The 16,382-nt window shown below is 38.4% G+C and overlaps 1 protein-coding gene across 3 annotated transcripts in view; it reads left to right on the forward strand.

The window, feature by feature from the left end:
* CTNNA3 (catenin alpha 3) overlaps window positions 1–16,382 on the forward strand; it is a 500,767-nt gene that overhangs the window by 322,071 nt on the left and 162,314 nt on the right. For 2 of the 3 annotated variants that reach the window (XM_056352597.1, XM_056352598.1), the window contains one exon: window positions 12,116–12,208. In XM_056352597.1, the coding sequence (XP_056208572.1) occupies window positions 12,116–12,208 (93 nt within the window). Of the gene's footprint in view, window positions 1–8,294; window positions 8,380–12,115; window positions 12,209–16,382 lie in introns of those variants that run through there. The other variant, XM_056352599.1, reaches the window with a different exon arrangement.

Genomic DNA, 16,382 nt, shown 5'->3' on the forward strand with positions numbered 1-16,382 from the left:
TTAAAAGAATAGTGACTGAACTCTCCTGAAAAAAACCCACAACCCAACCAAACAAAACCAACTAAGGAATTATCAAGAAAACAACTGATGGGAAGTCATGGACTAGAATTTCTGGTCACAAGGCAGGCAAGTGATCTTTGCTTAACAGGGAAGTTGGTCTTGTTTGTTTTTGACAATCTGGCTGAGGCACATACTGTTAGGAATTTCCCTTTGGTGTAATTCATTCTCTACAGAAGCTCTGTAAAAGAGCCTCAACAACAAACTCAAGCAACATGGAATAATGTCAACATAGTTACTTCCAAGGAGATCACATAGGTTGCATATTAACATCATTATATTAAACTTTTTAAATAACTGTTAGCCTAGTATCAAAAATACATTTTTTCATGACAAATTTCTAAAACTTTCCGCTGGAAAATACAGGCTGGTCTTGCTAGACACCAGGAACCTCCTAGCTAGACTCAGGAGGACAGAATTAAAGTATCTAGGAATGTTTTCTTTTAATGAACTGTGCTCAGTCAGACAATCAGCCCTCTTTTACCCAACCGGTCCAGTAAAGAGGCTGATGGACAGGACTGGTCACATCCCATGTACTTTTGTGATGGGAAGTTCAGATCACCATTCTGAGTTTTAGCTTAGTTTACATGTACCCTGTCAGCCCTTTATTAGGAATCATTTATAGGTTATAATTCTAGACTTCTTGCACAGGGATTTGTCCTTTGAAACATTAGTAACCACCACATCTCTTACTCTGTTGTTGGATGGACGTCTGCTGTGTGTTAGGATTGTTTCTCAGCTGTGAATTCATTTACCCTTTTTCAAGGCCAGCCTACTGTAAACAAGATAGTCTCCATAGGAGTTTGTCAGTGTATTTAGTAGGGGTCCTATACTTCTGAATTCTGCCCACGTGCTTAAGGGTGAGCCCACATGACTCAGACTGCATTACAGTCTGCAGTTTGGAGATCTGGATGATTTTATATGGAAATTTTTGTTGCAAGACTTATAAATGGTTTTAAGTGTTTTCCTTTGTGATCAATTTTACCTTTCCTAGACTAGATTACAGTGCAAAAATGAGTCAAGGTTTTCTTATAAAATGTTTTATGAACGTTTCAACTCTATTACTTCCACTGACAACATAAACATTTTATGTTGGTACAACATTTACTTCATACAAACTACAGTAGCTAGGAGACTACCTCCACCCAGCTCCATTGCCACTGGTTTTTGCCGTCTGTGGACAGCTTTCACAGCAGCTGCAGGAATGCAGCTCATGGCATCATTCACAAAAAGAAGAAAAACTAATACACCTGATAAAAGTTACTTAAGATATTCATTTAGGGGATAAAGGAAGGGTAAAAATGAGTGAGAGGATTAATTATATTTTTACAAGTTATTTGAAATGTAGCCGATAGTGAATATGTAAGAATGTACTGTAATAATGTGATAATGTAATGCACAAGAACATACTGCATGCCCGTGGCACAGATTGGATTTTTACCACTGGAGTAGTGTAACACTTGTTTTACTTTACAACTTATCTGGAATATATACATGTACATACTTCATTATGAGTGAGTAATGGATTGCTTTATAGCCACTGCAAATATAATTCACTTGAGCATTTCATAAAAAGCTTCCTAAGCATGTTCAAAATCTTAAATTCCAATTTAAAGTTTCAGTTCACTTCAGTATAGAAGTTTTTCAAATGGCGTCAGCATATACCCAGTCTGCCTGCCTTCCCGTTGGGTTAGTTAATATTCAGTGAGGAGAAACCCAAACGGCCGGCAGCAGCCACCCGCGGTGCTCCCGCTGCCTTCTCCTCAGGGATCCGTAGTGGGACCAGTACTGTTTAATATCTTCATCAATGACATAGACGCTGGGATTGAGTGCCCCCTCAGCAGGTTTGCCAATGACACTGGGCTGAGTGGTACAGTTGACAGGCCTGAGGGGTGGGATGCCATCCAGAGGGACCTGGATAAGCTCAAGAAGTAGGCCCCTGTGAACCTCATGAGTTTCAACAAGGACAAGTGTAAGGTCCAGCACCTGGGTCTGGGCAACCCCTAGTAACCCCTAGTATCAATACAGACTGGTGATTAATGGATTGAGAGCAGCCCTGCAGAGGACGGGGGGGGGGGGGGGGGGGGGGGGGGTACTGGTGGATGAAAAGCTGGATGTGAGCCAGAGATGTGTGCTTGCAGCCCAGAAAGCCGGTTGTACCCTGGGCTACACCAAAAGAACTGTGACAGCAGGTCAAGGGACGTGGTTCTCCCTTTCTGCTCTTGTGAGACCCCACTGGGAGCACTGCATTCAGCTCTGAGGCCCCCAACACAAGAAGGACACGGACCTGTAGGAGCAAGTCCAGAAGAGGGCCACAAAAATAACCATAGAGTTGCAGCACCTCTCCTATGAAAACAGACTGAGAGAGCTGGGGTTGTTCAGCCTGGAGAAGGCATCAGGAGACCTTATATCAGCCTTCCAGTAGCTAAATGGATCTTATAAGAAAGATGGACACAAGTTTTTTACAAAAGTGTATAGTGGCAGGACAAGGGGTAATGCGGAGCCGCTCCTGCTCTCCCGGCAGGGCCTGACGCGCAGCCCTCGGACGCGGGGCCGCTGCAGCGCGCTCACCTGCCGGGGCGGCGCCGGGCCCCGCTGTGCGCGCCAGCCGCTCCGCTCCCTCCCGCCAGGCTGCCGCCTCGGCCCCGCCCCGCTCTTTCTGGAAGGTTCCGCGGCCGCTCTGTGGTGGTGGCGGGCGGCGCGCTCGGAGGCGCCAGGGTGAGCGGCGGCGGCTCCTGCCCAGCCGGGGCGGGTGGGTTTAGTTGCACATTTCGCTGTCAAGCTTTTAACATTGGTTGCCAAATGTGTGCATTCCTCTTGCGGAAGGCGAACGCTGCCATTCCCGGCCGAGGCGTTGCTGAGTGCTGGCTGCTGAGGAGAAAATGGTGTGGGCAGGCGGCGCGCGGCCCGCAGCGGGCAGGGCAATGCAGGCTGCTAAAAACTAGTAACGTCTGTGGGTTTTCTCTTACCAAGTGACTGTGTTAAGAGGTGGTGTTTTCTTTTGCCAGCAGTAAGCTCAATAGCCTTGTCATTTTAGGGCCTAATTTTGTGCAGCATAAAATCTACAATATCAGTCTGTGAGGCCACAACAGAAAACAATATATTAAGAAGTATCTTTTTTCCTAGGCTGCCAGATATTTTTTTTTTCTTTTTTTTGAATGTTTGGACTTGTTTGCACTGAAGGACTGTATATAAGCGATAATGAGCTTTTAGCAACACTTCTGGGAGCAGGTGCTCACCAGTGGAAGTGAGGGATAAACCATTTTAGTAGTTTGGTCAGTATTTGTACTTAATTATTATGCCTCATCCCTGTGCTTAAAGCTGGTTGGTGGTGGATTTGTAAAATAGTCCTCCTCTGGATATTAAGTTTTCAACTCCTGTTCATTGGAAGCAGGACAAGAATTGACCAAAGGTCTTATTAACAGTGAAAATGTGAAGGTACATTGTATCCTTTGTACTGATGTCTAGTAATCATTAAGGTAGTCTTCTCTGTGAGGGTTCCTCTGAGTTACTGTTTTTTTAATTCTAGGAAACAGCAGTTGTCAACATTTCAACTGTTGGTAAGCTCGGTGGGGGAATGAGTCATACAATTAATTGTAAACTGTAAACCCACATTTTTTTCTGAAAATGAGATATGTTTTTCCATGTGCAACTGTGCTGTAAGGGTTGCACACCACTTAGCACTGAATTGGTGCTGTCCTGTCCCAAAGGTTGGAGGAATGGAGAAAGATTCCAATAATACGGAGAGACTTAACTCATGACAAGCTCTGAAATGAAACTTTTTTCTTTCTGAAAAAACAATATTTGAAAATAATTCTTAAACACATCTTAGGTGTTTATTTGTGTGAGGTAGGAGGAGAGCTGGTGGTTGTGGGTCACATAAGGTGCCTTAGGCTCTGACCTGCTTTCTTCAATAAATTTTGCCGTCTTAAATTGGGAGATGGACCTTGTACTTTCTCTGGGAAGGCTTTCCGAGTTCAGATATTGATACAAGCTAAATATTAAAAAAGTTGGATGACACTTTTTTTTTTTTTGGTGGTGGTTTCTGGAGGATGGAAGAACCTGCATCCATACTTTTGCATGGGTATCAGCAAAATTACTTCTATTATAAAGCATTTTTTTCCCTTTTGGGGAGAAGTTGTCTCAGGATTGACAATAAGGATGCCTGAAGTTTCAGGTTAATCCTTCCTGTCATGCAGTATGAAAAGGCACGCAGCTTTATACTATTTCCCATTTTTGTTACATGTTCATTTTATCTGTGTTTTCATTTTGATTTTCATTATAGCCTTAATCAATTTGTACTATTAATAATAAGTTAGCAATTACTGTGTTTATTGTTACTGTATTGTCCCAGTTTACTCACCATGTATGCTAGTATACGTGGTGGAATGGTTTTGTGCATTTATTCTGCATTACTGATTTGATTCAGTTAAATATTGAGGAAAACTGTGTTTCTGAAAAGTCAGTGACATATCTGAGGTTTTGGTGCAAACCGCAGCCAAAGTCAGTGATAGTATTTGGGGTTTTCACAAGTAAAGTGAAATTGGATTCTTGTCCTGTGCATTGGTACACATTGCATTGGTATGTTTTGGTCCTCCTTTGGTTATTGCTAGTTACCATTGAACTTCCATTCTGGTGTTTACAGGGAAATGCAAAGTTGCTGTGCAAATTTCACAGTTAAGTATCCAAGGTAGTCTTTTTGCTCTTAGCCCTGTGAACAAAAGGACAACCCATCAGCATGAAATTTTGTTTGTTGTCTCAAGGAGATTACTTTTCTAAGAGAAATTGGGACATGCTGAATTCTGTAGTAATTTTTAAAGTATAAATAGTTTCACTGGTTTTGGATTTGTCATATGCAATTTGTAATACAGTACTGAGTCTTGCAGGAAAGAAAGTAGGTACTGTTAATGGTGGATGTGTGAAAATTAGTATCAAAGTTTGTATGGCTGATGTGAGCTATGTAATTTCTGGTAATACAGTGAAATGAATTTGTATTATTGAGAAGGTGTATGCTTGCATGTCCTTGTCTTGTTCCCTTTCAACTATGGAGAAGAAAGCATTCTTTTGTTGCTGAAGCGTTCAGTTATGCTTCTAGGTAACGTGCATTAATATTCTGCATGTCAAACTCTATTCAGCAGCAACTAACCATAAATATGTTATTGTTGACTCTCCTATTATTCTCATCCTAGATTTGGTTCTAAGTGCTCAAGCACCACACACATCTGTAATTCTGTACCAGTAGTTAATGATAGTTGGGAATGAACGAGAATATAGATTAATTGCTGCTTAGTGCAAAAAATACATATTCCAGCAACCTGTATAGCTCTATACTTTCTGTATTGCCAAAGCAGGTGGTCGGTATTAATGTTAGATATAAAATGAATTGCCATGGTTTCTGCAGAGGCAAAAGTTCTGTGAAGGGCTGATCTTGAGATGGATTAAATTCTGAAAGTATATCTTGTTGCACTGATCTTTAATTTTCTTCGCTTATCAGTGGATTTGTTGGCGCATTACTCCCACCCCGCCTTATATCACAATTTTATTCTATTTGTGTTACAGTTGTTACTACATTTGAGTAGTTCTTTGTAACTTTCCAGAGCTTAATGTGTTTTTTGTGTATTGTAAAATTATTTAATTTATGCTTAGTGTGATTGACCTTTTATTTATAAAAATGCAAATCTGTCACATGTATAACCAGTCCAGGTGTTGCATCAGAACAATGTGCTTAAAGTGTTAATGTTTTTTGTAAAAGGATAAATACCTAATTTTTGTAGAAGACTGCTTCTATTTAGAACTATTTTAAGAACTGTTAAGTGAACAATATATTTATTTCTGATTCACACCCAGTCATTTAATGTTTTATTTGTTAAGTGTCCTGCTTCTTCAAGGAGTTGAAAACATTTACGTTGATAGGAAAGAATTTCTGGCATTGTAACTAAATGATTACACTGCTGGAAAGAAAACTGTTTCCTCTCCTGCTCCACTGATATTTATTAAGTGCTAAGTGAGAGCTGTGTGGTTTCATTTTGTTAGCATATGAAGTCTTTTTAGCTCATGCTGATTTAAATAATAGAGGGTGTATGCATCTTGGGGGAAATACGCTGCATCTCCTGGAACTGATTTCAATCTCAGTTAACCAGTCAGAGGCAAAGAAGTGAAGATTTTGATTCTGACCACATGAAGAGTCTTTTAAGATTTTGTGGCTAGGGGAAACAAAGATCACCCAAGTACACTTGGGTATTTAGTTGACAAAACCATTATGTTATTTAGTCTAATGGGAAAATCCTTAAGACAAGGGTAATGAACATTGTTTCATAGAATATTGGAATAATGACTAGTAAGAAAATAAATTGAGGATGTTTTCATGCATGTTTGGATCTTACAGTTTTATAGAGGAAAAGGGCCTGAAATCTTGAGTGTTCTCATGACAGTTCACTACATCTGTTGCATTTGCCTTGGTTATTTAGGTGCAGGACATAGAAGGTTCCATGTAGAGAGGAAAGGAAAAAAGAAATATTCAGGCAGAAGGAAAGATATACTTGGAAATGTTACACTGAAACACCTAAGAAGATACAAAAAGATTAGTTCATGGGGGTGGGACACTCAAAATCTTACCTCTCATAAGATGTCATTTTATTTAAAAACTGGGAAATACATGAGTTATTTGGAATTTGCAGTGTTGTATTTGTTTTCAGAACTGGTTGATCCACCTGATCCTTACTGGCTTTCGCTGGTGATAGATGTTTATCCAATTTTGCTATTGTCAGACAGTCAAGCCCAGTTTACTAGTCTGTTCAGAAGCACTTCTCTATGTGGTGGCCAGTTCCCTCAAGGACTGTATATTCTGGCAGTGAGTTTTGATCACTCCTCTTCTGAGATATATTAGGGAATTTGCTAATTCTGTCTCTTGCCTCGTGGTTAACAGCTGTCTTATTTGCCATGGTTGTTGTTAGACTGAGATAAGGAAAATCAGAGGTTGGTTATTGGTTACATGATCATAGAATTTGACAGTAACTTTCTCCTTCTGAAAATTATGCTTTCTTCCAGTTTAATATAACCTACAAGTTTACTGCTAAAATAAATTTTTGTCTTTGTACTGACACTTTTTTTCTGTCTGCATGAATAAACTGGTAGGGGCAAGGCAGTAAAACAGTTGAGTCAGTTCTTTGCTTGTCCTGTTCTCAGATAGTTATGTTTCTGTACCCGTGTGGTACTGCTGGAAAGCCCTCCACTGCTAACATGTCAGCAAAAGGTGCTAAAGAACAGGTTTCATCAAGTAGTTTACATATATATCTTTCACTTGCTGTTACATTGGGGGACAGGGAAGGACCTTTCTTCAGATATCAAATTTCACTTGGTGGCTGTTCCAGTGGATTAAATCTAGTGCTGGTGTGCGTGGCACATTTTTTGAGAAACTGTCAGTGAGACACAGGTCATGCTTATGAACAGTTTGGATTTAGTGGAGTTTTCAGCTAACTCGGGTTGCCAGAGCACAAATGCAATCCACATACAGTTGCTTTTCTTTGGTTGTAATCAGGGCTCTGCATGCTGCGGTTTGGGGAAGGAATCCTTAGTTTAGTTCTTCAGCTGTCTTTACTGTGACCTAAAGCAGGGAGAGAAAGCTTAATGGGGCTCTTAAGTACGTTAAGCCTGCCACCTTTGTTGAAAAGGAAGTAATTTCTGAAATGTTAACTGTGCAGAATTCTCACTTACACGTATGCCATCTTTACCTCAGAGTATTATGTTTAATTTGTTATCCATTTTTATTTTGGCAGAGGCCCAGTTTATCAAAATAATCTTCTAAATGAACTTGTGTGAGATAAGACTTGTTTGAGCACATGAACTTGAAATAAACTGGTTGAGTGGGTTCTAGATTTGTTGGTTTAAAAAAAAAAACCACAACAGAGACAACAATGTAGTCCATTGGTATTCAAATACCCTTTATTAATTAATTGCTGAAATAGAATCTGTAGCATGCTTGACAAATAATATTACAGGAAACATCTAAAGTTACATAATACTCTGAGGAGATTCTTGATGTTAACAAGGTGGTTGGTTACAGATGAACAGGGGCAGTGATAAGCCTCTGGTGTACAAGGTAGAGCTAATTTTGTTGAATCAGTAGTGATTATGGTATTAATGCAGTACTATGTAATTCATTTCTGCAGAACATGGAAAAGACAGAGACATGCAAAATTAAGAGAAGTGCAAAAGGAACCAAAAGATGAGTGAAGAGGCTTGCAGTTATGTAGTGCCCCACAGTAGTTAAATTAGCAGTTCAAGAATCTTTCTGGAAGAGTGGAAGGTGGAAAGCTGAAAGAGGTAGGGAATGCCACATAATAAATCTTAAATGTATTTTTGAGTACAGTTTCTAACTTTATTACCACAAAAGTAAAAAATAATAAGAATTAAAGTAATAGTGTAACTTTTGACCTGAAGTATCTTAAAGAATGCAAAAATAACACATGAACTCTCCCAGCAGCTTATAAATAGCTCAGTATTACTATTTTGACTTGTTATGGAAAGAAATTAAGTTTTACAGTACAAAATGGGTCAGAAAGCCAGCAACATTGTGACATTACTTTATTGCCCACTGGAGGTAAGTTTTCAGTCCACAGGAATATGTTTGCGCACTCCAAACAATTGTTAGTCTGTGTGAGTTTTATTAAGCTCATAAAAATGTAGATAGTCATCATTAATGGATGTAAAAGTGCAGTAATGACTAGTAGACATACATATATCAGTGTAGTCTTTTCCTTAAAAAAGTATAGAGTGATTATTGGTGACCTTCCTTCCTAGTTTTTCCATGACATTTTTTTGTATGAGCAGGCACTTTCCTCGCAAGACTTTTTAAGGCTTCATGAATAAAGCCTAGTAGTACGAGCTAGGAACACAATAAACTTGTAGGCAGTAGTTCAGTGTACTACAAAATTAGAAGCAAAGAATATGTAAGTACCTATTTTCATTAATAGTTGGAGGAGAGCAGACTAACTGTTAAAATCAACTTGAGTATATAATTTTTATCAACATTGACTGCTGTAATGTTGAATTTTGAATTTCTCCTCAGTTCAGTATTCAATTTGTCTTCTATAAATGAAATATCTTTTGAACTGTGGTTACTCAGCATTAACCTCTACCTTGATGGATTGCTGTATTGTATTTGCGTCTGTTGTTGTTTCTTATCTGTCTGCTCCCCCTACCCTGTCTCCCCACCCCAAATTTTTTTGTTTGTACTTGGTGCCCATCTTTTCAGGGTACAAAGATAAAGCTTGATGGGTCAGAAGGTCATTGATGCTTTGCCTTTTGTGAAACTTTTGGCAAAGCAAGTTCCTCATCTTGGTTTAGGCCTTTTTAACCCTCTACATTACAGTCACCATGTTAGTGACTTGGTAAATTCATATAAGTGTTAAAGTGACAGTGTTTATAGTTAGTGTTCTTAAGAGGTATGGATAAGAAATAGTCATGCTTGGGTTTGAGGAGCACCGATAGGTTTTTGTTCAGATGTTTATTATGTGCATTAACACCCTCCCCCCCCCCCCCCCCCCCCCCCAAACTAGCAAAATGACAGGATCGGTATATTAAAATTTCTAGTAAAGACTGTATTTGAAATCTTGTGCCACACAAGTTAAATTTCCTTGATTTGAAACGTGTCAGATTTTATTTTAGTCATGTCATTGTTCTCCTTTGTTTTTGATCAAGAGTTTATTCCAAACACTTCAATATGAACAGAGCATTCATCACCCAAGGCTATATGCACTTGCAGCATGGTCTTAAGAATTTCTGTAGGGTTATCAGTGGGAGCAACTGGGTTGCCACTGAGCTCTTCACACTTTGCTGAAAAACTACAAAGAACATATTTCTGGGCATACCCTGCAGTGTGGTGAAGGACCTTGTTTAGGGTAGGCAGAACTTTGTAAGGTCTTTCCTCAGTAGAATAAAATTTCTTGACAGCAGATATTTGCTGTGAAGAATAACAAGTCTTTATGAAGAGGAAACACACATTTTCTTGGAATTAAAAAATTAGTCATTAGTGATTTACATATAAGTGAATTAAGAGCTCTTTTTGGTGGAGCAGGGGGCATCATATCTAAAGAACATAGTGCTTCATTTAGTACATTTATATGAGCAGAATGTAGTTAGATGTCAGACTACCTGTTCCCTAGAAAATAATTGTTTTGGGGAGTTAATGCAGAGAACTTGACTGAAAAAAACAACTTTGGGTCTGCATTTAATCAAGATTTCGCAGTGCAGACAATAGAACAGTACAGCTGTTCTCAGCTGAGTATGGAACAAGTGGTGAGGCAGATTTATTTACTCTTTTGCTACTGAAAGTCTCACTTTTGCATTTGGCTTTGCATATGTGTTCTCATCTTGGAGTTAACTCTGAACCAGGATTCTTTCTTAAACCACTATCAACAGTTGAAATGTCTCTCACAAGGACTATTACCAACAGGATTGTGTTTTCCTCTTCCTTTTCAGTGGAATCAACATGGTAAGACCTCTTGGTCATCTCAGAGTGAAGAGGCAGTCTCACTTTGCGCGTGAACTTCCACTTGTCCTGAGGCTCTTAATGGATTTGGAACACTTTTTTCTGTAGGAAGGATATTACATTATCTTTATTACCTCCAGCAATATATGGCTTTATGGCATTGGCTGTTGCAAATTTTCACACCTTTCTGAAGAATCTTTCTTGGCACATCTTTATAGCAATTGACTGGAAGTAGGTGGGAAACCAGTGAGTTGTATTGGAGTACCAGGGATATGTTTGTGAAGTATTTGTATGTAGGCACAGGTGCACATGGAAGGCCATGCAGTCTAGTCCTCATCTTCTTCAGAAACTGTCTTAGTCTCTTCTGAATTTTGGATGGGAAAAGTAGTTTGGCTATGCACTAATTCCTTGTAATTATTTGTATCAATTAAGTAAGAATAATAAAAGCCTTTGATAATAGATTGTCATTGAACTATCATTCTTTTATGGAAATAGTGTCCTGAAATATTGATAATTTTTCAAGATTTGCTTCTGTTTTGCAGCAGCTACACTGTAGAACTTGTTGCATGAGATTTGAATAATTGCAAATTAATTACATATACCTGTGTTTATATCTACATTGGTATTTGCAGCACTACAGAGGTCTATTTCTCAGGCAGTTACTGATCTACATTAACACTGGAGTGATATATCTGTAATGCAGCTACTTCAGTGAAGGCTATGAAGACTGGCAAGTGTGTAGTAGTTTACATAAGGATATTATATGACTTCAGCAGGATGAAAAGATCTACTGAATCCCAGTATCCAGACCTCTCTTGTGCCTTTGTCAAACCTGTCTGTTACAGCCTGTTGATGTTGAGTTGCAGCGAGCTGGAGTGCTTCTTTTTTCTTTCATCTCTTCAAACTTGTTGAACTGTGGAGTGTCATGGAAGAGCAGTTTTCCATTTAAAGCAAGCTGTATCTCCATGGTGTATAGTAAAATAAAAAAGAAGATAGATTTTTTCTTTCATAGATTTCAAGTTTCCTTATACATTTTCAGTTTAAGTTGCACTGATACAACTTATTTTAGTAGAAAACCGTACCACTAATTAAAATAATAATCTGTGGATAGCATAGGGCATAAATCATTCAGTGTTTCATTACAACAAATCAAAGCAAATGTTATTTGATCTTTAAGGTCTTAAAAATAAGTTTTTTAAAAAATTAAAAGGTTGGACATGGTTTGAAGGGCTCTGAAAAATTAACAGGCACAACTACAAGTAATCTAGCTAAAGCCTTAGAATCTTTAAAATTTCCTGATGTTACCTAAAACAACTCTGCAACTATTATGTGCTGAACCTAAACTGGGGATAGTTTATCAGACTTCCTGTACTGTCACCCCTTACCACAGCTGCTCCTTTTTTTTTTTTTTACACCCAACCACCCCACCCATGTTTCTTTATTCAGATATGTTCTTTGACAAATTAATTCCCCCAAATAATGAAGGCTTTCTAGCAGAGATGTTTTTTGGCAAGTTTGAGAGTCTGGGGATGAATACTTGCTTATGAAATATTTGTTTGTTTATTTAAGGTGGCTAATCTTGCTTGTTCATTGTCAACAAATGAAGATGGAATGAAAATTGTCCAAATGGCAGCTAATCACATAGAGACTTTGTGCCCACAGGTATGACTTTTTCAGTTAATTCCCATTACAGTGCACTAAGCATTTACTGTGTTTTTGTCACACAACATAGAGGTTTAGTCATGCTCCTTCAATCTGAATTCAGATGCCATTCACACAGCTTGATATAGTAAACGGAGACAAAATGATAAATCAAGGGCAAATAGGTAATTTGTTTATTTGTTCTTAGTGGTTAACATAGGAATTGTTAATTGTCTGTATTGATTGAGAATTTGAGAAAGCTGAAAAAAAATACAATAGAAGAAATGTGCTGATCTGTTTCTGAAATTAAACCTAATTGAATCAAGTGTGACATAAGCAAGTTGTATTTTTACTCATAGAAAGCAATACATATTTTGACCTTTAACTTGAAAAGTTATTACCACTCAGTTTGGCTTTTGTATATGTGAATCTTAAAGTATGAATTTTTCTGATTATCACCAATCAAAAAACTTAAGCTTTTGTCTTAAGCAGATGAATGAAAACCAGCAGTTACAGGTAAAGTTTTGGAAATTAATATCTTATTAAAAATGTATTGGCTCTGTTCTTGTCATGTTCAGAATTACAGAGACATAAAAACTGCACTTATATCTGTTTAGGGCAAAGATTATACTTGTTTGTGTGAATCTGATCGGAGTGTTTCAGCCCCGAGGCTGCATAATTTCAAGATCATTAGGTCTTTGAAGAACACTGTAGTTTACACAGTGGCCCAAATATTCTTACACTTTTTTGTGTGTGAATGGTAAATGTATTTGAAATAGAAGGCGAAGAGGAAATGTTAATAATATGTTCAATTACAACCTTGAGAAGTCCCTTTTATGCTTGTTGAGTAAATGCAACAGGGGAAAAAGAAACTTGTGTCAAGGAAACGGGATATTCTGAAAATACCACAGATCAGTGTCTTCTCTTGAATCATTCAGTTTCAATGTCTATTTTTATAACTTCTACAGTTCTGTGTTTCACGTCCCACTCTATTTGATTTAATGTGTTACTGGTTTTATAAGACGGTTGCTGCCTTGTAAGAATTCATGAATAGCTTCCAGTTTCTTAGTTTCTCCAGGGGTACAAGTGCACCTTTGAATACATTATTATGAGCCAGATGTAGCTTTTTAATTGAAAACCTACACTTGCAGTATTGCATCTGATACCAGAAACTCCTGAAATCTAATTTTGACTAAAATATTGATTTTTCTCCACAGCCATTTAACTTGATTAAGTTTAACTTAATTTCCTATCATAAAGTAGAAGTTTCTTGTTTGTTCCCCGCCTCTTTTTTTTAACCTCAAGGTAAACCAGGGGTGCATTAGTTGATGATTGTACATCTGTCTAAACAGAGAATGTGGCATGCACATGATAAGATTGTATTACTATTAACGGTATGTTCATTGTGCAGGATTTGCTGCTTTCTTAGATGAGGACCTTTCCCTGGGAAAGAAACTGACATTTTATTTAAGTAAGAAATAGCAGAATAAGGCTCCTGCATTTTTCAGTAAATCAGATTATGCCGTATCATTTAAAATGCCTCCACAGGGGAAAGACTTATCTCTGAAGATCCCTGCAGGGCATATCAATTAGAGTTTGGAATGGGGAAATTTGCATGTAGAACTTCCCAATGTTCTTAAATCTTTGGAGTAAAAAATGGGGTTTTATGTGTTCTGAAAAATATGTTTCTTGAAGGGAACCACTTAGTTTGGATTAAAATCTGAAAACAGAAAGTAAAACCTCAACCCTCACACCCCAAACACACTAACCAAAAAAACAGCAAAACCAAGCAAAACTTCCCATGTAGCACTGGGGAACAGACAGAGAGTTGGCAAACCCTGGAGAAAAGCCTTTATGCTTATGTTATATTAATTATACTGTAGTTAAAATGTAGAGGGTTAATTCTGAGCTCTTGACTATTTTTTTATCTCAAGTGAGATTATTAGCAAATATTTTTACTGTTCAATAAATGAAATAAGCTAGGCATGTATATTAGAGCTGATTGAAAACACATAATGCCTGTTGTTCCTGAAGCTTCATGAATACTTCATGAGAAATTAGTTTTATATATATTTAATATAAAGTCAATAATAATTAATAGAATAAAGAAATGAAGAGCTGCTAGCATAGGTTCTGATGAAGGTAGAATTATTTCTGTTCATGTTACTAGCTTTTGGTTGGGGGAATTTTTTTTAGTGGTGTCAAGTAGGTAAAATCTACTATGTCACTTGTTCTGTGCGAGAATCCATGTTACTTTCCTGGTGTGCAGATCAAATCATGATCTCATGAAGTGCACGAGAATGAAAGAAAAGGAAAAGAACCCACAGAAGCAAACGAGTAGTTTTGAACAGCACGGGTATAAATCTGTAGAGCTGTTTTTGCTAATACAGTGGCATGTTTGAAGAAGTCTGTGATTCCTCTAATAATTAGTCCTCTGGAATAGCCAAAGATACCTAATAGATAGTAAACCTGTCAATACAGAGATGGAAAAATATCCTAAATGTAGGAAACCAGAGATCAGCAGACAAGGGTCTGGCTTTTCTGTCTTAATTCTTGGTAGGGTTTTACATTTTTACAGGCTAGTAAGCTTTCAGGTGGTTCAACAATTATGTCTGGCACAGCAGGCCAACAAGAAGAGGAAAAGGGAGAAAAGACCTAGAAAAACATGTGTGTTTGTGTATAAGGAGGATATAGCCTGTTATTTGACCTGGCTTCTGTGTTAGTACTGGATTGTCTTTCCTTACCTCCCTTAAGGTTGGCCTCTGTTTTTGCTGGGCTGGGGAGCTCTGCTGAGGGATAAGCTTATGGAATAAGGATGGTTCTGCAGCAGGCTCTGACAGAGGGAGGAGGTGAGAAGGAAGCCATTGATCTCACCTTGGATGGAGTTGAAGGCCTTAGATAATGCAGCTTAACCTGGGGTAAGGATATGGTGTTGGTGGCGAGCAGAGAATCAAGGTTGAACAGGAGCTGAGGCAGGAGACGGTGTGCAGGTTCTCTCTGAAACTCCCATTTATTAGAAGCATACATAGTGGAAGTGCTGTGATGCACATAATGAGACATAAGGGTGTTTTCTTCCGTGAGGGAATGGAAGCCAGGGAGTGCCAGGAGCATTAATGCAAACAGATCCTGAACTGATATTTTTGAGGGGAAGAATAACCTCGAGCCTAAAGCTGGAACAGTTGTTTCAAAGTGGAGATCAGAAGTGGCTAGTGTCAATGCAGCAGCTGGGAAGAGCTTTGGCATGTCAGAGGGCCCTGGCTAAAGCCTTTTTATAAGCATAAAGATCCCTGGAGAGTTTTAAGAAGCAGGAGGTTTGGGCTTGTTTTGGAAGAACCATACCTGAAAAAGCAAATTTCAGGCTTGCTTCCTTTGAAGGTGACATCTCGCTAGAGCTTGCTACTTATTAGTTAGTGAGATGGCGCAGACTGGTTAGTTCTGCAGTGAGCCACAACTGTTCTGGTACATCACGAAAGCAAGCAGAACACAGGAAAAACACATGAATGTTAGCTTAATCTGTGTTTAGCGGTAATTTTTTAAAAAAACATTCAATCTTATGCAATATTTTTATCAGCTATTTTAAAAAAGACAGGATGTAGACTAGTATAACTGGAACCTCAGATCTTAGTATTTTTAGTGAGCTCTGTTTTTCTCGCAAGTATTGAGAGAGAGAAACCATGTAGTTATAAAGCTATTAGGTGAGAAGGAAATCTATCTAACAGGAAACCCATTAGAGGTTGAGTTGTTCTTTGTGTTTAAAAAACAAAAGTGGAGATGAGGGAAAACAGCCTTAAAAAAAAGAGAAAGTGATTGTATCTTCAGCTATTTTAAATGTGTAGGCAGCTGTAACCTCATTTCTCTTCTTAACTTGCATCTAACCAGGAATATATCAGAACCTGAAGCAGATATTACAGCATATTTCAGAACTAGTTCCTAAGCTGCTGGAGGAAGTTTGCAAAGACATAAATGTCCTTTATAGCTAGCTGTTGTTGATGCAGAATGTATTATGAGGAAGACATTGATTCAGTGGATATGAAATGCATGCTGAGCCAGTTAAATTTGCGGTCGCTCCCAGTATGAAGCGTAGATGCTCAGATAGTGCTACTGGCTCTGAGAATGCTTTCTGCCTGAGTCTTCCCTTTGTATTCGAGCTGTTAGAGCTGTTGGCTAAAAAGTAGTGCCTGTTACTTATCATTTG

This window comes from Falco biarmicus, chromosome 9 (genome assembly GCF_023638135.1).
Source record: "Falco biarmicus isolate bFalBia1 chromosome 9, bFalBia1.pri, whole genome shotgun sequence".
Classification (NCBI taxonomy): Eukaryota; Metazoa; Chordata; class Aves; order Falconiformes; family Falconidae; genus Falco; species Falco biarmicus.